This window comes from Lepidochelys kempii, chromosome 12 (assembly GCF_965140265.1).
Source record: "Lepidochelys kempii isolate rLepKem1 chromosome 12, rLepKem1.hap2, whole genome shotgun sequence".
Taxonomy (NCBI): domain Eukaryota; kingdom Metazoa; phylum Chordata; order Testudines; family Cheloniidae; genus Lepidochelys; species Lepidochelys kempii.
Window position 1 is genome coordinate 2,018,169 of NC_133267.1, and position 20,403 is coordinate 2,038,571.

The following is a 20,403-nucleotide window of genomic DNA, read 5'->3' on the forward strand; positions in this document are numbered from 1 at the left end:
TGCCTACAATGAAACAAAGAACGATGCTACGGGAGTCACCCCATATCTCTTGATGTTTGGGCGAGAACCAAGATTACCCATAGACTTGTGCTTTGGTGTATCAGAGGATGGAGATAGCTATGAAACTCATCAGCAATATGTATCCCGACTAATAGAAAAGCTGCGGGATGCTTATTACTTAGCTACTGCTGCGGCTCGGAAGAACGCAGACCGCAACAAACATTGATACGATGCTAGAGTGCATTTGCAGGAGCTCCAGCCGAGGGACAGAGTCCTGCTGCGAAATTTGGGTATTGCTGGCAAACACAAGATAGCTGACAGATGGAAGGCAATACCTTACCTGGTGATGGAAAAGCTGGGAGACCTGCCGGTCTACAAGATCAAACCTGAAGAGGGTCCAGGGCAAATAAAGACAGTGCATAGAAACCTTTTGCTCCTTGTGGGGGAATTAGTAAGTACCCCTTATGAGCTGGGCTACAACAGGGCAACTGGGCAGGATAAAGGTGCGAGACCAAAGCCACCATCCAACATGGACAGCCAGCCCCCTGCAGCTAACCTACCCCCATGCAGCACATCCGAGAGTGAGTCTGAGGAGGAAGACACAACTTTGGTGTATCCTGGAATGGAGACAAGATTTCAGTCTCGATCAGCTGAACCAAACAAGAGGTTCCCCTCTTCAGCCCTAAACCCCATGGCGGAATTATTTAGGCCCATTTCTGACACCCCTGTGCCGCTGATGGGACCCCCGTGTGATGACACACACAGGTTATTGGACAATGGGGACAGACAGGTAGAGGATGTCCTGGGCACCTTGGACCCTCCAGTCTTAGAACTAGAAGTGCAGGGGCCTACGCCAGTAGCCAAGGGACCCTCAAAGGAAGCCTCTCCATCCATCACTCAAGAGGATGTTTCCCCTACCATGGCAACAGAGAGTCTCACTAGACGTGACAGGGTGATAAGACCAGTAAAACGGTTAACTTATGATGCACCTGGGGTGACTAGTGAGGAGCCAATACATTTAGCACACAGGCTTGTGGAAGCTAAAGAGGGCTTCTTGAGGCCCTTTGGAGGAAACCAATGAGTTGGTATAAAGGAAGTGTGATTTGTTGGGATGACAAATTCTTGGCTGGGGGGAGGATGTAAGCAGAGTCAGGATGAGCTCCACCCTGACATCTGGTGGTGAGGTGTGGCAAGTTGTGGAAAAGAACTTCAGGGGCTGATCTCATTTGCATAGGCACACCCACCCTGCCTGGAATGAGGCCATAACTGCCCAAATGGTCACTTTGGCTGCTGTGGGATCTCCAGTGTCTCTGTTATTGGGGCAGGAAGAATAAATTGTTATTACCCTGATTATGGGAATCAAGGACAGTGGAACTGTACTCGGCCTTTTGTTATGATGGAGGGACTCGCCATCACCTAAGTAGCATTCGCTAGGCAAGGGACATGGGTTCCAAAACTCTGTGAGTTGAGAGAAGCTGAGGATAGGTATTAACACTTGGTGGTATGGGCTCCCTTGTGAGGGCCTTACATGCTAATTGCACTTCCTCCTCTCTCCACTGTGGAATATCAGAGCTGATTTTGATTTCATTAGAAGTCTAGTCACAGGCTGCTGAGCTGAATTCACTGTGGGCTAATGGTGCACCAGCACTGGGGCTCCCCTGCTACAAGCTGAATTCACCTAAGAGCTGAAATCACTGAGTGTTGTGTTAAGTAGTGGGGGAGCCTGAGGCTATATGGTGGAGCAGCTTGCGGGATGGCGAGCAGAGCGGAGCGGCTTGCGGAGCAGCTTGCGGGATGGCGAGCAGAGCGGAGCGGCTTGCGGAGCAGCTTGCGGGATGGCGAGCAGAGCGGAGCGGCTTGCGGAGCAGAGCATTGCGGCTTGCGGGATGGTGAACAGAGCAGCTTGTGGAGCAGAGCGGTTTGTTGGATGCCTAGAGCAGCTCGTGGGGGTGGCTGGCAGAGCGAAGCCCCATGGAGAGATGGGGCCATCAGCTTTGGACCACATAAGGTGCCCCTTAAACCCGTGCCCCCCCCCCCCCAATCTCCACCCAGGTTGGGAGGTAAAACCCTGCAGATGAACTTTCGAACTCTGGGGCTGCCCTGACCAGAGACAGAGACTTCTGGGACTTCGGGTGATTTTGGGTTGCTGGACTCAAGAACCAAAGGGAAAGGACGTGCCCCAATTTGCTTGGGGTGGGTTTTGCTCATGGGCTGTGTTATGAATCCTGTTGGTGGTGTTTCCCCAACATAATGCCACATTGTTTCTCTCTGTTATGAAAAGGCTTTTGCTACACTCAGACTCTGTGCTTGCGAGAGGGGAAGTATCGCCTCTTGGAGGCGCCCAGCGGGGGTGGTATATATTTGTCCCAGGTCACTGGGTGGGGGCTCGAGCCGGTTTGCATTGTGTTAGTGGAATGGATCCCCTAGATACTGAACCCGGCCCTCGTTGCTGCCAACTCTGACAGGCAGAAGGGTTACAGGACAGTACTATTGCTCCTGGGAAGGGCAGGAGAGTCCCCTAAGTGCCCTCTGTGAGCCTTTCCTGCCCCACAGTTCCCAGTGGCCTTGTGTCCATGTCCCCCGCGTGACCATCCAGAGCTGCTCCCATTACTGGCAGCCTGGGAGGCCAAGGACTGACCGGTGATGGCGACTGACCAGGCAGGGCTGAGGCACATGGGTGGGGGAAGCATGTCCCACTGCTGGCAGGGCTGGACCCGCTCTTGAGAGAACGGGAGGATTCAGTCAGCAGGGGCTGCGGCTCTGCCCCATTCACCAGGGCTGCCATCCTGTGGCTTCAGCTTTAGTCACCGGGGTGACTTGGGGAAAGGTCAACCTCCCCGCAACCCACTTCACTGCTGCCAGCATCCCTTCTGTCCCACCCGCTAGAGTCCCCTCCCTGCCCTGAAAACTTGAGCTGTGTCCCCAGGTGGGTTGGAGGTGGAACAGCTGTCGGAGGTACTGAGGGGGAGGTGACAGGACACCCGACACCGAATGACCACCGACCCTTTACACCCTCACCCGACAAGGAGCAGGGTTGGCACTGGAGGTCACTACAGGGGACAAGACTCCATCCTGGGGTCAGGAGGGTGAATCCATCCCTCAGAGGTGGGCAGGGGCTGGGTGGAAATGCTGCTGGTTCCAGGTGCCGTTAATCCCCCCTGATTCCTGGGGGCATCTGAGTCTCTGACAGGTTCTCGTTCCCTTGCAGCAGGAGGACGTCACGGCCAACGTGATGCGCCAACTCTGCATCATCTGGCACTTGAGCCAAGGTCTCAGATCCTCCCCCCAGCTGTCTTCCAGGCCCTGGGATCTGTCACAGCCTCCCAGACGGGCGCAGCCTGCAGCTGAGCCACCTCAGAGAGCACTGGGGACAGATCCAGGGGCTGCGAGTTGTATGGGCCTGTGGTGCCTGGCTTCAGCAAATTCAGGGCCCAGGGGGCCTGGCTCCACCAGTGTTTGGTGCTGGGTCTCTTCCCGGCCCTGTCTGCCACCCCCGCGTTCCTCCCCTGGAGCGTCCCCCGGCCGCTGCCTCCATGCACCTCCTTCCCGAGCGTCCCTGCCTGCCCTGAGCAATGGGCTGCACTCCCTCACTGGCCGCTGCCGGCTACAAGGGAGCGGCTCCAGGGGCAGGCTGAGGCGGCTGCTGCGCCAGTGGAGGGAGGGGGGACATGACAGCCCACCCCACCCCCCCATGGCAGGTGACTCCAAGTCGACTCCGGGGCGGGGTGGGTATTCTGTCTGGAGCTCCTGAGAAGCAGCCTGGGGGGCTTGGGTGAGTGTTGTGCTGGAAGGGCCCCCCCACAGAGGTCGCTGCTGCCAGCGGAGAGAGGGCTGGCGGGAGTCCTCTCTGGTCCCCAGCCCCAGGGCAGCCTGCCTGCTGCACCCCAACACTCTGTCCCATCCCAGAGCCTGCATCCAGCACCCAAGCTCAATCCCAGAGCCTGCACCCCAAACCCACTCCCGCAACCAAACTCCTTCCCAGAGCCTTAGACCTGTTCTGGGCACCACCAAAAATCATACAAATTATACAAACCTGCCACCCCTGGGCAGGTCACCTCATCCTACCAAACCAAGCAGTGCTGGGTCTCAGAGAGGCTTACATGGGAGGAACCGCACTCCTTCATGGAGGTAAGATCCATTTACTAATAGACTCATAGAATCATAAAAAGAAAAGGAGTACTAGTGGCACCTTAGAGACTAACCAATTTATTTGAGCATAAGCTTTCATGAGCTACAGCTCACTTCATCGGATGCTGTAGCTCACAAAAGCTTATGCTTAAATAAATTGGTTAGTCTCTAAGGTGCCACAAGTCCTCCTGTTCTTTTTGCGGATACAGACTAACATGGCTGCTACTCTGAAACCTGTCATAGAATCATAGACTTTAAGGTCAGAAGGGACAATTATGATCATCTAGTCTGATCTCCTGCACAACGCAGGCCACAGAATCTCACCCACCCACTCCTGTAACAAACCTCTAACCTATGTCAGAGCTATTGAAGTCTTCAAATCATGGTTTAAAGACTTCAAGGTGCAGAGAATCCTCCAGCAACTGACCCATGTCCCATGCTGCAGAGGAAGGTGAAAAACCTCCAGGGCCCCTGCCAATCTGCCCTGGAGGAAAATTCCTTCCCAACCCCAAATATGGTGATCAGCTAAACCCTGAGCATGTGGGGAAGACTCACCAGCCAGACACCCAGGAAAGAATTCTCTGTAGTAATTCAGATCCCACCCCATCTAACATCCCATCACAGGCCATTGGGCATATCTACCGCTAATAGTCAAAAATCAATTAATTGCCAAAATTAGGCTATCCCATCATACCATCCCCTCCATAAACTTATCAAGCTTAGTCATGAAGCCAGATATGTCTTTTGCCCCAACTGCTTCCCTTGGAAGGCTGTTCCAGAACTTCACTCCTCTGATGGTTAGAAACCTTCGTCTAATTTCAAGTCTAAACTTCCTGATGGCCAGTTTATATCCATTTGTTCTTGTGTCCACATTGGTACTGAGCTTAAATAATTCCTCTCCCTCCCTGGTATTTATCCCTTTGATATATTTATAGATAGCAATCATATCTCCCCTCAGTCTTCTTTTGGTTAGGCTAAACAAGCCAAGCTCTTTGAGTCTCCTTTCATAAGACAAGTTTTCCATTCCTCGGATCATCCTAGTAGCCCTTCTCTGTACCTGTTCCAATTCATCCTTCTTAAACATGGGAGACCAGAACTGCACACAGTATTCCAGGTGAGGTCTCACCAGTGCCTTGTATAATGGTACTAACACCTCCTTATCTCTACTGGAAATACCTCGCCTGATGGATCCCAAGACCGCATTAGCTTTTTTCACGGCCATATCACATTGGCGGCTCATAGTCATCCTGTGGTCAAGCAATACTCCGAGGTCCTTCTCCTCCTCCTCTGTTAGTTCCAACTGATGCATCCCCAGTTTATAACAAAAATTCTTGTTATTAATCCCTAAATGCGTGACCTTGCACTTTTCACTATTAAATTTCATCCTATTACTATTACTCCGGTTTACAAGGTCATCCAGATCTTCCTGTATGATATACCGGTCCTTCTCTATATTGGCAATACCTCCCAGCTTCGTGTCATCCGCAAACTTTATTAGCACATTCCCGCTTTTTGTGCCAAGGTCAGTAATAAAAAGATGAAATAAGATTGGTCCCAGAACCGATCCCTGAGGAACTCCACTAGTAATCTCCTTCCATCCTGACAGTTCACCTTTCAGTGTGACCCCTTGTAGTCTCCCCTTTAACCAGTTCCTTATCCACCTTTCAACTTTCATATTGATCCCCATCTTTTCCAATTTACCTTATAATTCACCATGTGGAACCATATCAGATGCCTTACTGAAATCGAGGTAAATTAGATCCACTGCGTTTCCTTTGTCTAAAAAATCTGTTACTTTCTCAAAGAAGGAGATCAGGTTGGTTTGGCACGATCTACCTTTTGTAAAACCATGTTGTATTTTGTTCCAATTACCATTGACCTCAATGTCCTTAACTACTTTTTCCTTCAAAATTTTTTCCAAGACCTTGCATACTACAGATGTCAAACAGGCCTGTAGTTACCCGGATCACATTTTTTTCCTTTCTTAAAAATAGGAACTATATTAGCAATTCTCCAGTTGTATGGTACAACCCCTGAGTTTACAGATTCATTAAAATTTTTTGCTAATGGGCTTACAATGCCAGTTCCTTTAATATTCTTGGATGAAGATTATCTGGGCTCTCCGATTTAGTCCCATTAAGCTGTCCGAATTTGGTTTCTACCTCGGATGTGGTAATATCTACCTCCATATCCTCATTCCCATTTGTCGCCCTACCATTATCCCTAAGCTCCTCATTAGCCTCATTAAAGACTGAGGCAAAGTATTTGTTTAGATATTGGGCCATGCCTAGATTATCCTTAACCACCACTCCATCCTCAGAGTTTAGCGGTCCCACTTCTTTCTTTGTTTTCTTCTTATTTATATGGCTATAGAACCTTTTACTATTGGTTTTAATTCCCTTTGCAAGGTCCAACTCTACTTGACTTTTAGCCTGTCTCACTTTATCCCTACATGTTCTGACCTCAATAAGGTAGCTTTCCTTGATAATCCCTCCCATCTTCCACTCCTTGTAGGCTTTCTGCTTTTTCTTAATCATCTCTCTGAGATGCTTGCTCATCCAGCTTGGTCTACAACTCCTGCCTATGACAGGTTTCAGAGTAACAGCCGTGTTAGTCTGTATTCGCAAAAAGAAAAGGAGTACTTGTGGCACCTTAGAGACTAACCAATTTATTTGAGCATGAGCTTTCGCGAGCCACAGCCCACCCCATCGGATGCACACCGCGGAAACTACAGCAGACTTTATATACACACAGAGAATATGAAACAATACCTCCTCCCACCCCACTGTCCCGCTGGCAATAGCCTATCCAAAGTGATCATCAAGTTGGGCCATTTCCAGCACAAATCCAGGTTTTCTCACCCTCCACCCCCCCACACACAAATTCACTCTCCTGCTGGTGATAGCCCATCCAAAGCGAGGTGGGAGGAGGTATTGTTTCATATTCTCTGTGTGTATATAAAGTCTGCTGCAGTTTCCGCGGTGTGCATCCGATGGGGTGGGCTGTGGCTCACGAAAGCTCATTCTCAAATAAATTGGTTAGTCTCTAAGGTGCCACAAGTACTCCTTTTCTTTTTGCGAACTCCTGCCTATGAATTTTTTCCCCTTTCTTGGGATGCAGGCTTCCGATAGCTTCTGCAACTTTGACTTGAAGTAATTCCAGGCCTTCTCCGCCTTTAGATCCACAAGTTCTTCAACTTCCCTAACTAATTTCCTTGATTTTTTTTGAAGTTAGCCCTTTTGAAATAAAAAACCTTAGTCACAGATCTATTTTTGTTTATCCTTCCATTTAGTTTGAACTGAATTAGCTCATGATCGCTCGAACCAAGGTTGTCAGACATTACAAGACATGGTTGTAGGGGACAATGGCCACAGTTTAGTGGGCATGAATTTAAGCAGTTCGCAGTGGTTTAGACGTGCAACCGCTAGTCCCTATTTTTCCAATTGAACAGGCTGGTGGGAAACTATGTCAGAATAATAACATGCCTATGAAAAAGAATGCAGAGTCGGACTCTGATCCGTATTTAGCACTGTTAAACTACAGAACAGCCCCAATGAAGCATAGGCTGTCACCTGCTGACATTTTGTTCAACAGAAAAGTGAAAACAAAAATACCTGCGCTGTTGGAAACTGCAGTCAGAGTCACTGGGAACTTTGGGGAGCCTAAAGGGTCAGATTGGACCTCTGAATATGGAATTTTGATATTCTTTTACTTAGAAGTTACAAAAGTAATGCCATTAGGAAATAGATTACTTGGGATCATGCACTGAGCCAAGCTAAAGGCGAGAATCATCTTCCAATGTGTTACAAGCTCTGTCAAAGAGAAACATAGTTGAAGGGCAAGAGTGTCAATGGAGTCCCTATTGACACCTTACCACATTCCACTTCTAAGAAGGGTAATTCATCCCCTTTCCCCTTCCTCTTTCCTTAAACTCCTCCTCTGAAGCTATGATACTGAGCTCATACATCAAACTGCAAATAAAATTAATCCCAAAGAGGTTTCAAAATATGTTTAATCCTAAAACAAACAGGGCACTCTATCTCTTTAAAGGTTGCAGGGAAAGTCACAAACTAGGTTGTGGTTTAAATTTTGTGTTGAGGTAAACACAGCCCTGTTAGCTACGAACAGTCAGCCTGAACATTTAGGGGTGCCATTTAGGGGGTGGCAAAGGGCTCCTGCCCATCCTCTAAATTTCAGACAGATCTGCCCAGCACATGCCCAAGCTGCAGGCACAGTTCTTATCTGCCGGGCAGCCTGAGTGTGGAATGTAGTGAGTTCTGCAGAGGAGAGGTGCTGCTCCCAGCCTGTTTCCCAGGAGCAGGGATTCATAGAATATCAGGGTTGGAAGGGACCTCGGGAGGTCATCTAGTCCAACCCCCTGCTCAAAGCAGGACCAATCCCCAGTTAAATCATCCCAGCCAGGGCTTTGTCAAGCCTGACCTTAAAAACTTCTAAGGAAGGAGATTCTACCACCTCCCTAGGTAACGCATTCCAGTGTTTCATCACCCTCCTAGTGAAAAAGTTTTTCCTAATATCCAACCTAAATCTCCCCCACTGCAACTTGAGACCATTACTCCTCGTTCTGTCATCTGCTACCATTGAGAACAGTCTAGAGCCATCCTCTTTTCAACTACCTGAAAGGGGGTTCCAAACAGCTATCATATCCCCCCTCATTCTTCTCTTCCGCAGACTAAACATCCCCAGTTCCCTCAGCCTCTCCTCATAACTCATGTGTTCCAGTCCCCTCATCATTTTTGTTGCCCTCCGCTGGACATTTTCCAATTTTTCCACATCCTTCTTGTAGCATGGGGCCCAAAACTGGACACAGTACTCCAGATGAGGCCTCACCAGTGTCAAATAGAGGGGAATGATCATGTCCCTCGATCTGCTGGCAATGCCCCTACTTACACATCCCAAAATGCCATTGGCCTTCTTGGCACCAAGAGCACACTGTTGACTCATATCCAGCTTCTCGTCCACTGTAACCCCTAGGTCCTTTTCTGCAGGGAGTCAGTAATTTGTTTAAAACAGAGGCGGGGTGTTAGAAAGGGCTGGTAATTAAACCAAATAAAGGATCTGGAAGTCCTTAGATGAGCCTGAAAGCATTGCCAGGCACTCCAGTTCCTAGATCTGTAATACAGGAATCCCTCTGCATGGGGATGTTGAAAAGATACCACAGGGGATGAGCAGTGTCATCAACATAGCAGAAATACAGCCAAGGTTACATTAAAAAAAGAGGGAGATGTCAGGGGGAAAAGAAGGGGCCAAAACCAAGGGAAGGGCTAGCAGTGGTACAAAAAAGTTCCCACTCTACCTGTGGTACTTATGTGGCCCCATCACCGCAGTATCTGAGCGCCTCACAGTGTCTAATCTATTTCTCCTCATAGCCCCCCTGTGAGGTAGAACAGGGCTGTTATCCCCATTATACAGATGGGGCACTGAGACCCAGAGAGACTAAAAGGCCAGATTTTCAAAGGTATTTAAGCACCTAGCGAGATTTTCAAAACTGCTTAGAAGGTTAGATGCTTTGTAAACCCCACTGGAGGCACAGCTGCATCTTTGGGTGCCTAAAAACCATTGAAACTGTCTTCTAAGGCACTGGCCTGAGGTCATACTGGAAGTCCATGGGGGAAGTAGGGAAATGAACCCAGGTCTCTCAGGGTTAGCACCCTATCTACTGGATCTGCCTCTCTCTGCTGCAAAAAAAAAAAAAAAAAAAAAAAAGGGAACTCCGCTAGATGGGAGTAAAACCAAGGTGGCCAGTTCTCTGAGATGCCAGCAAGCGGTCCCAGGCACTTGGGAAGGATGTCAGGGCTGACAGCATGCAAAGCAGCACAGAGGTCAGGTAGATGAAGAATGAGAGTCAGCTGAGAGAAGATCACTTAACCCCCAAGGGATGGCAGGTTCTGCCCCATGCTGGGTTGTAGAGTTTTACATTTTAACTGAAAACCATCTTTTGTCATTTTTTGTTCTCAGTTTGAGAAAAGGAAAGAATGAGAAAGTGTCGTCTGAGGATCAGATGTGTTTATGCCTCAAATTCTTAGGGTTTCAGCTGTATCCAGGCCAATTCCAAACAAAAGAACAGAAATTGCATCCATAGAGTCCATAAAGTAGATGGTTACCGTCATGATTTGTATTATTCACTGGGACCCTCCATGTGCTCAGCACTGTTCACAAGATGCCAGAAAATATACTCCCTGAGCCAATGTGTATAAAACATGTAGCCCTGGATAAGATGGCTCAGATAGTTAAGTATGAGGTGCATAGTTATTGAGCACATGTTAATATCTATGAGTGGAGGCACTGTCAGCAATAGAAGTTTTACATGATTAAGGACTGGAAAATTTGACCCTCTAACTTTTTTTCAAGAAGAAGAGCTGCCCAGAGCTCCTGTGCCTGTTTATTTTCCTTTACTGCCTGCAGTGGCCCTGAGAGACCTCAGAAGACTCCATTTTTTTTCAGCTTTAATATGTGGAATTTTCTTGGTGTTTGGTTTTAAATATTCTCCTGTGAGACCTGCAACTCAGTCGCTGGAGTGTTGTGTTTAAGCCCCTTCTGGAAAGGAACGAGCCTTTAAACAGGAGTGAAGCCGTGCTGCCAACTGTCATCATTTTGTCAGGAGTCTCATGATAATTATTGTTTTCCTTAAATCCCCAGCTCCTGGAGTCAAGTGGAGATGTGATGATTTCAGCCTTCCTTCTGAAAGAAAAATGTCAGGTTTCCAGCCCTCGTGGCTTTGGAGAAAGTTTTAAAATGTGACCCCAGTGCCCCCTTAAGGCTCAAAACGCAGAAGGCAAATGAAAAGAGCCCCACCCCATCTGTTATTTTTACATAATCTCATTTTTAAGCCAATCGCATGATTTTTGGTGAGTCTGACTCATGAGTGTGAAATGGTTCTGGGTGAGGACAAAGTTCAGCCACCAGGTTCGCTGTGACATTATCGGGGACACTGTTCCTCGTGGCTCAACTTTGTCCTCACCATAACTATTTCACATTTGGGGACAATGTATACCTTCAAACCAGTGGCACTGCTATGGGTACCCGCGTGGCCCACAGTATGCCAACATTTTTATGGCTGACTTAGAACAACGCTTTCTCAGCTCTCGTCCCCTAATGCCCCTACTCTACTTGCGCTACATTGATGACATCTTCATCATCTGGACCCATGGAAAAGAAGCTCTTGAGGAATTCCACCATGATTTCAACAATTTCCACCCCACCATCAACCTCAGCCTGGACCAGTCCACACAAAAGATCCACTTCCGGGACACTACAGTGCTAACAAACAATGGTCACATAAACACCACCCTATACCGGAAACCTCCTGACCGCTATTCCTACCTACATGCCTCCAGCTTTCACCCAGACCACACCACACGATCCATCATCTACAGCCAAGCTCTACGATACAACCACATTTGCTCCAATCCCTCAGAGACAAACATCTATAGGATCTCTATCAAGCATTCTTAAAACTATAATACCCACCTGCTGAAGTGAAGAAACAGATTGACAGAGCCAGAAGAGTACCCAGAAGTCACCTGCAGGATAGGCCCAACAAAGAAAATAACAGAATGCCACTAGCCATCACCTTTAGCCCCCAACTAAAACCTCTCCAATGCATCATCAAGGATCTACAACCTACCCTGAAGGATGACCCATCACTCTCACAGACCTCGGGAGACAGGCCAGTCCTCGATTACAGACAGCCCCCCACCCAACCTGAAGCAAATACTCACCATACAACAAAAACACTAACCCAGGAACCTATCCTTGCATCAAAGCCCGTTGACAACTGTGTCCACATATCTCTATTCAGGGGACACCATCATAGGACCTAATCACATCAGCCACACTATCAGAGGCTCATTCACCTGCACATCTACCAATGTGATATATGCCATCATGTGCCAGCAATGCCCCTCTGCCATGTATATTGGCCAAACCGGACAGTCTCTCCACAAAAGAATAAATGGGCACAAATCAGACATCAAGAATTGTAACATTCAAAAACCAGTAGGAGAGTACTTCAACCTCCCTGGACACTCCATAACAGACTTAAAAGTCACCATTCTTCAACAACAAAAAGTCTTCAGTGAGAAACTGCAGAACTGAAATTAATTTGAAAACTTGATGCCACCAAATTAGGCCTGAATAAAGACTAGGAATGACTGGGTCACTACAAAAAGTAATTTTCCTTCTATTGATATTCACCCCTTCTTGTCAACTGTTGGGAATGGGCCACTTCCACCTTGATTGAATTGGCCTCGTTTAGCACTGACCCCCCCACTTGGTAAGGCAACTCCCATCTTTTCATGTACTGTGTATATATATCTTCCTACTGTATTTTCCACTCCATGCATCTGACGAAGTGGGTTTTAGCCCATGAAAGCTTATGCCAAAATAAATTTGTTAGTTTCTAAGGTGCCACAAGAACTTCTCATTGTTTTTGCTGACTCAGACTAAACACAACTACCACTCTGAAACGTGATAGATCAGAGGTTCTCAAAACTTCTTTTGTTGATGGACCCCTTTTCAAATGCAATGTTAATCATGGACCCCTGACTGAGAAATTGATTGACAAAATAAGTTTTGGATGTTTGGCTGTGTGTGTGTGTTCTCTCTGCATGCTGTACTGACTCTGGCCAGATAGCCCGTACAGCAGGCTCCGATCGAACTGCCCAATAAATCCACAGAATCAATTTTCACCGAAGGAACTTGGTCAGGTTTATTGCTGACAAAGCACGGTGTTAATGTCCTGGCTCAATGGTTACAGGTACACTAACAGATGTATGCTCATGAGAATGCACCAGCTCAGTGAATGGCGGGACTTTCCATTCTCCTCTCAGCCAGACAAAGACATTGCCTCTGAGATACATCTTTATACATTGATACAAACAAATTACGTATCACCTCTCTGATGTAGCTAACCACCACCCATTACCTTGTACCTGGTGGTTTGATCAAAACATTTCTATCCGTCATGCTGTCGTCCTGACCTTATCTTTAGGATGGGTTAGTGTGTTTATTATCTTTGGGGTGTCAAAGTTTGACTCAGACTCACAATTTATCAGACCACTCTGTTTTATTAGCAAAGCTGCTCTGCTAATACATTTAGAAGTGAGCCCCCCAAGTGGGGCTTGTGTCTTTTAATTTATACAGTTTTTTGGAGAACAAGTTACAGAGAAGACTAACAAATTTATTTGAGCATAAGCTTTCATGAGCTACAGCTCACTTCATCGGATGCATGCAGTGGAAAATACTGTGGGGAGATTTATATACACAGAGAACATGAAACAATGAGTGTTACCATACACACAGCAACAAGAGTGATCAGGTAAGATTACCAGCAGGAGAGCAGGGGGCGGGGGGGGGAAACTTTTGTAATGATAATCAAGGTGGGCCATTTCCTTGCAACAAAGCCCGTTGCCAACTGTGTCCACATATCTATTCAGGGGACACAATCATAGGGCCTAATCACATCAGCCACACTATCAGAGGCTCATTCACCTGCAAATCTAACAATGTGATATATGCCATCATGTGCCAGCAATGCCCCTCTGCCATGTACATTGGCCAAACTGGACAGTCTCTACATAAAACAATAAATGGAACCAATCAGACGTCAAGAATTATAACATTCAAAAACCAGTCGGAGAACACTTCAATCTCCTTGGTCATTCCATTACAGACGTAAAAGTGGCAATTCTTCAACAAAAAAACTTCAAAAACAGACTCCAATGAGAGACTGCTGAATTGGAATTAATTTGCAAACTGGATATAATTAACTTAGGCTTGAATAAAGACTGGGAGTGGATGTGTCATTACACAAAGTAAAACTATTTCCCCTTGTTTATTCCCTCTCCCCCCCCGCGCCCGACGTTCCTCAGACGTTCTTGTCAACTGCTGGAAATAGCTCACCTTACCTGATCACTCTCATTACAGTGTGTATGGTAACACCCATTGTTTCATGTTCTCTGTGTATATAAATCTCCCCACTGTATTTTCCACTGTATGCATCTGATGAAGTGAACTGTAGCTCACGAAAGCTTATGCTCAAATAAATTTGTCTCTAAGGTGCCACACATCCTCCTTTTCTTTTTGCGAATACAGACTAACACGGCTGTTACTCTGAAACAAGTATTAGTGTACAGCAGAAATGGTTTATCAAAATCAGGTCTAAATCAGGCTCTTTATTAACATTTCCTTAATTTTCTGAAGTTATTTTTCCTCTGATGTTACTCTAATATAGACACTAATGCTTTCAATGGTGTAATCACCTTGGCATTTAGCCATGAGAGCAATGTGGTGGTGTGCCTCAGCTTCCCTTTCTATACAGCAGACTGGATTTGTTAAGGTTTCTCTGCTGTGCCAAGGTCCAAAATTGCTTACAGGTATCAGTTGTAACATTTCACTATCATTAAGCTCTCTAGCATACAGTGTATTTTTAGGTATTATTCCCAATATGTTTACAGGCTTTTTATCAGTCATACACATTGTACCTTTTTACCAGGGTTAACATCAAAATCAAATACCTCAGAGGGCTTAACCTTAACAGTAACACCAAATTTGTTACAAATGTGAATGTTTATAAGTATCTTGGTTATATCATGCCTCTTGTTTCACTTGAATCTTTTGGGTGTGTCCTCTGTGCTAACAGCTATGGGCAAATATTCCCCCTCCCTTGTCAGCCAGGTAGATTGTATCAACCCAGACACTAGCTTTCAAATTTTCATCTGCTACCAATTTCAAGGCTGGACACTCATTCTTCCCATCAGCAGGATCTGGTCCCCTTTCCCCCACTCCTTTCTCCTAGAGGGTTGCAATCTGAACCTCCTTGCTTACAGGACTCCCTTTGCTGCCTAGGTGTGTCCGCCAACTGCAGCCCCTCTGCCCAGACACTGTTCTGGATACCTGCTTTTGGATCTACCACCACCACCAACTTGGAGACTGGATTCTGTTTTAAAGAGATACCAAACATAGCCAAAGTCCTGAAGACAAAAATCTTCATGGTAGTTTTTGCAAGCAGTTTGCTGCAGCTGATGGGTGTGGAAGTGATTTGATTGAATTAACTCAGGGTAAACAACTGTATGGAGAAAGCAACAGTTTGTTTGTTGGGAGACTTGTTTCAGTTCCTACCTGCCAGGTGTATGGATAGACTGACCTTAGAGCAGGGGTGGGCAAACATTTTGGCGCAAAGGCTACATCTGGGTGGGGAAATTGCATGCAGGGCCATGAATGTAAGGCTGGGGCAAGGTGTGGCAGAGGGTTGGGGTGCAGGTGTTTGGGGTCCAGGCTCTAGCCTGCCCTGGCCCCACACTGCTCCTGGCAGCAGCCAGCACCACACCCCTCAGGGGAGATGGTGTGTGTGGGCGGGCGGGCACAGGGCTCTGCATGCTGCCCTTCCTGCAGGCGCTTCCCCCTGCAGCTCCTAGGGGCTGGGAGTAGGGAACCATGGCCCAGGGGAGGTACCCTCAGGGGACGGCAGCTGGCCGCAGGGATGCGGTGCTGGCCAGGAGCGGCGTGGGGCCAGGGCAGGCAGGGAGCCTGCCTTAGCCCCGCGGCGCCACAGGGCTGGCGATCCGCCCGCGGGCCTAGTTTGCCCACCCCTGCCTCGGGCAGAAGCAGTGCGGGTAACCTAGGGACGGTCTCCGAGGGAGTGACACCTGTTGGGCCTTGTCCACACGGCCGCTTAGGCGCGGAAACGCTGCGCGCTCGGGGGCCGTGCGAGCTCGGCGCTGTACGGAGCAGGGAAGACGGCGCTGGGAGCGACGCCCTGGGCGGGGGTGACCGCGCTGCGAGAGCCCCGGGCAGCCCGGGGGTCACGCCCGGGTCCCCACCCACCGCCTGCGGCCGGTCAACGCTCGCCCCGCGCCCAGTGAAAGCCCCCGGCTGGGGTATCCCAGAGCCCGCGGGTGGGAAACGCTCCTGGCTCGGCCCGCGGGGAGCGCCGGGAACCCCGCGCCACCGCCGGGCCCCATCCCCACACAGCGCTGGCCGCCCCCCCCAGGGCAGGGCCGGCGCCGCCGGGCCCCATCCCCACACAGCGCTGGCCGCCCCCCCCAGGGCAGGGCCGGCGCCGCCGGGCCCCATCCCCACACAGCGCTGGCCGCCCCCCCCAGGGCCGGGCCGGCGCCGCCGGGCCCCATCCCCACACAGCGCTGGCCGCCCCCCCCAGGGCCGGGCCGGGCCCCATCCCCACACAGCGCTGGCCGCCCCCCCCAGGGCCGGGCCGGGCCCCATCCCCACACAGCGCTGGCCGCCCCCCCCAGGGCCGGGCCGGGCCCCATCCCCACACAGCGCTGGCCGCCCCCCCCAGGGCCGGGCCGGGCCCCATCCCCACACAGCGCTGGCCGCCCCCCCCAGGGCCGGGCCGGGCCCCATCCCCACACAGCGCTGGCCGCCCCCCCCAGGGCCGGGCCGGGCCCCATCCCCACACAGCGATGGCCGCCCCCCCCAGGGCCGGGCCGGGCCCCATCCCCACACAGCGATGGCCGCCCCCCCCAGGGCCGGGCCGGGCCCCATCCCCACACAGCGATGGCCGCCCCCCCCAGGGCCGGGCTGGGCCCCATCCCCACACAGCGCTGGCCGCCCCCCCCAGGGCAGGGCCAGCGCCGCCGGGCCCCATCCCCACACAGCGCTGGCCGCCCCCCCAGGGCCGGGCCGGCGCCGCCGGGCCCCATCCCCACACAGCGCTGGCCGCCCCCCCCCAGGGCAGGGCCGGCACCGCCGGGCCCCATCCCCACACAGCGCTGGCCGCCCCCCCCAGGGCCGGGCCGGCGCCGCCGGGCCCCATCCCCACACAGCGCTGGCCACCCCCCCAGGGCCGGGCCGGGCCCCATCCCCACACAGCGCTGGCCACCCCCCCAGGGCCGGGCCGGGCCCCATCCCCACACAGCGCTGGCCGCCCCCCCCCAGGGCCGGGCCGGGCCCCATCCCCACACAGCGATGGCCGCCCCCCCCAGGGCCGGGCCGGGCCCCATCCCCACACAGCGCTGGCCGCCCCCCCCAGGGCAGGGCCGGCGCCGCCGGGCCCCATCCCCACACAGCGATGGCCGCCCCCCCCCCAGGGCCGGGCCGGGCCAGCGCCGGCCGCCCCCCCCCAAGGGCCGGGCCGGGCCGGGCCCCATCCCCACACAGCGCTGGCCGCCCCGCCCGCTCCGACATCTTTCTTGTGGGCGGGCTCCCGGCCGTTTCCTTCCCGTCGCCCCAGCTCCAGCTCCACCCCCTCCCCGGGCGGGCGGGCGCGTTTTCGCAGAGGGCTTTGCAGCTGTGGTAAGCTGGGGGCTGTGCAGAGTCCCCCGCTAACCTCTCCGGCCATGCGCAGCGCCGCGCACGCCCTGCCTGCTGCTCCCGGCGGCCGAGGGCACCCGGCCTCCCGGCCCCCGCGCCCCGCCGCCAAGCCCCACTGAGCGCCCCGGGCCCCCGCCGCCAGGATGCGAGAGGCCGAGGGCCAGGAAAAGCCGCCGCCGCGCGATTTGGCACCCCCCGGACTGGCTGGAAGGTGAAGCGAGCGAATGAAACGGGGGCTGCTGGGGGGGGGAGGCAGCCCTGGGGCCCCCCCCGGACCCCCCGCGCGTACCCGGCCCTGGGGCCCCCCCCGGACCCCCCGCGCGTACCCGGCCCTGGGGCCCCCCCCGGACCCCCCGCGCGTACCCGGCCCTGGGGCCCCCCCCGGACCCCCCGCGCGTACCCGGCCCTGGGGCCCCCCCCGGACCCCCCGCGCGTACCCGGCCCTGGGGCCCCCCCCGGACCCCCCGCGCGTACCCGGCCCTGGGGCCCCCCCCGGACCCCCCGCGCGTACCCGGCCCTGGGGCCTGTCTTTCGGGGGGATCTTCGCAGCGATTTAAGCCGGGATGTGGGTAGAAGTGTCGCCCCGACAGGACTCTCTGCCTGCGCTCCCGGGCCCGGCCAGAGCCCGGAGTCCCGGCGGCCAGTCCGCGCTGGGGTCTCCCTTGGGCCCCGCGCGGCGTCCCCCGCTCGCTCCCGTGCGCGTTGCTCGGGAGCCGCCGCTCAGCCAAACCCGGCAGCCAGCCCGCTGGCGCAACCCAGCTGCGGCCCTTTCACAGCAAGTCCTCGCCTGGCTGGGAACGGCTCGGGTTTTACCAGGAAATGTCGATTTCGCCGGACACGCACAAACCCATGAAAAAATATTTCCATCCATAATCAATGAAATTTACAGATAGGCAACGTGAGAAAAATGCTTCTTGAGAACTAAGAGACCAAATCCAGTGATTTAGGCTTGTCCCAAATGGACTAGAGAATGAATTGTAAAAACAGGTAGGGTTTGTTGATTTAAGGATATTTACTTTGTGTATTTTCATGGGCGAAATTGACAATTTGTGGTTGAAGGGTTTATACAGCTTTAACTTTCTGAATCTCAACATTTGGTGTCATTAAATAAGTGACACACACACCCGCAGTAATTTCCCATAACCAGCAGAATTTAAATAGATAAAAATCTAAAACAATGCTTAAAAATCAACATCAATATTATCTGTTGAAATTATAAGGGGAAAAACGGCAGATTCTGCCAAGTCTCTCTCTGGCAAGCCAGGCTTGTTCTTCGACTGATTAAGAACAGGACAAATGGCTAACTGTGTTTAATTGTCACAGATATAAAAATATTTGTTATGATTAGTCTTGTCTTTTTCTCTGAACACAACAAAAATTGGGCACAGCAAGCTCTCAAATAACAATGTTAATTACCTAGAGACAAACACCCAAGACCTAGCTTAATGCTCTGGCTTAATGTTTGAGGCTTAGCACTTAATGCTAAGCTCAGATCTAACACAAAGAACACAGTTAGCGCCACTAGAAGATTCACAAGCTGCTGTAAAATATTCTACCTAATTCCTGTACACTGCAATTAGATAAACCAGCTAGCACAGGGGTTCTCAAACTGGGGGTTGGGACTCCTCAGGGGGTTGCGAGGTTATTACATGGGGGGTTACGAGCTGTCAGCCTCCATCCCAAACCCCTCTTTGCCTCCAGCATTTATAATGGTGTTAAATATATAAAAGTGTTTTGAATGTATAAGGGGGGGGGTCACACTCAGAGGCTTGCTTTGTGAAAGGGGTCACCAGTAGAAAAGTCTGAGAACTTCTGAGCTAGCAGCTTTAGAGTACATTTTCCTTTTCAAGGCATTTGAAGAAATCTTCATCTGCGGCTGGAATATCTCTACGTCCTTTCCTTTTCTATCCCCCCAAATGCCAGCCTTCAGGTGACCAAGTTTGTGGGAACATATAAAATGGTTCAGAGTGTTGCATGTTATCCCAACATCTTGGTATCTTTGCATTAATTAACTCATTTCTCCCCCACTCATGCTCCCTATGGTGTGCTAGAGCAGGCCTTCCCTCTTGTGGGCCTCCTAGGGCGGGTTACAGGAATCGGGCTGTTCTCCAACAGGGTGTGGGGAAATGAAAGAAATTCCCCCACACAGCTAACGGGGTGACATGGTTAATTGCAGGGTTGTTGTAGCCATGTTGGTCCCAGGATATTAAAGAGACAAGGTGGGGGAGGTGATTGCCTCTTCCACCAACAGAAGTTGTCCCAATAAGAGGCAATCTTTTGAGTTGTCTTCACGTCTTGGGAAGGTGACCAGAGTGTCCAAGTTAAATACATGGTGAGACAGATTGTTAAACATAAGTGGTTCAGACATGCTATCCCACCATGTATTTAGCTTGGACGCTCTGGCTACCTTTCCCAGACCTGAAGAGGAGAGCTCCCTGAAGCTCAAAAGCTGTCCTTTCCTCCAACACAAGTCGATTCATAACCGACATTGCTTTACCCACTTTGTCTCTCTTGTTGTGGTTGCAGGCAGGTCAGCGGTTTGAGTGTGTGTTACCTTCAGAGGCCTACGATCTTCCAAGCAAAGAACTCCGACCGAATTCCAGAGTGCGAAGGAATGCAGCGGTAAGATTGTACATCCCATCCCAGGCACCCAGCTATCTCCCCCATGCCCTTGTAGAGAGGTCAGCTCCCACTTCCTGTCTTTGCGTGCAGAACATGTGTGCTGTATGCCCATGTCTCCGCTACTGAGCGTGCTGCTTTATCGCCATGCTGGCCTTCCTTCACAAGGAGCTCTCCCCTCACAATCTCAGCCGGTGACGTTTACCTACAAAGACACGCTGGCTCTGTGTCTGCTGCATGTGGAGAACTGGCTACTCCGTGGGATTGCGAGGCCTGATCCTAGGAGGTGTGGAATGCCTGTAGCGCCAGGTAGGCTCAGGCCCTGAATGGGGAGTAGGGTAAATGGCCTTTTGTGTGCAAGAC

The 20,403-nt window shown here is 51.2% G+C and overlaps 1 protein-coding gene across 7 annotated transcripts in view; it reads left to right on the forward strand.

Annotated features, from left to right (window-relative positions):
* Positions 1-17,333: 17,333 nt before the first annotated feature.
* ACD (ACD shelterin complex subunit and telomerase recruitment factor) overlaps positions 17,334-20,403 on the forward strand; it is a 40,269-nt gene continuing 37,199 nt past the window's right edge. For 3 of the 7 annotated variants that reach the window (XM_073307121.1, XM_073307122.1, XM_073307124.1), the window contains exons 1-2: positions 17,335-17,632; positions 19,948-20,043. In XM_073307121.1, the coding sequence (XP_073163222.1) occupies positions 17,565-17,632; positions 19,948-20,043 (164 nt within the window). In that variant the 5' untranslated portion in view covers positions 17,335-17,564. Of the gene's footprint in view, positions 17,633-18,310; positions 18,409-19,947; positions 20,044-20,133; positions 20,350-20,403 lie in introns of those variants that run through there. The other 4 variants (XM_073307123.1, XM_073307120.1, XM_073307128.1 and 1 more) reach the window with 4 other exon arrangements.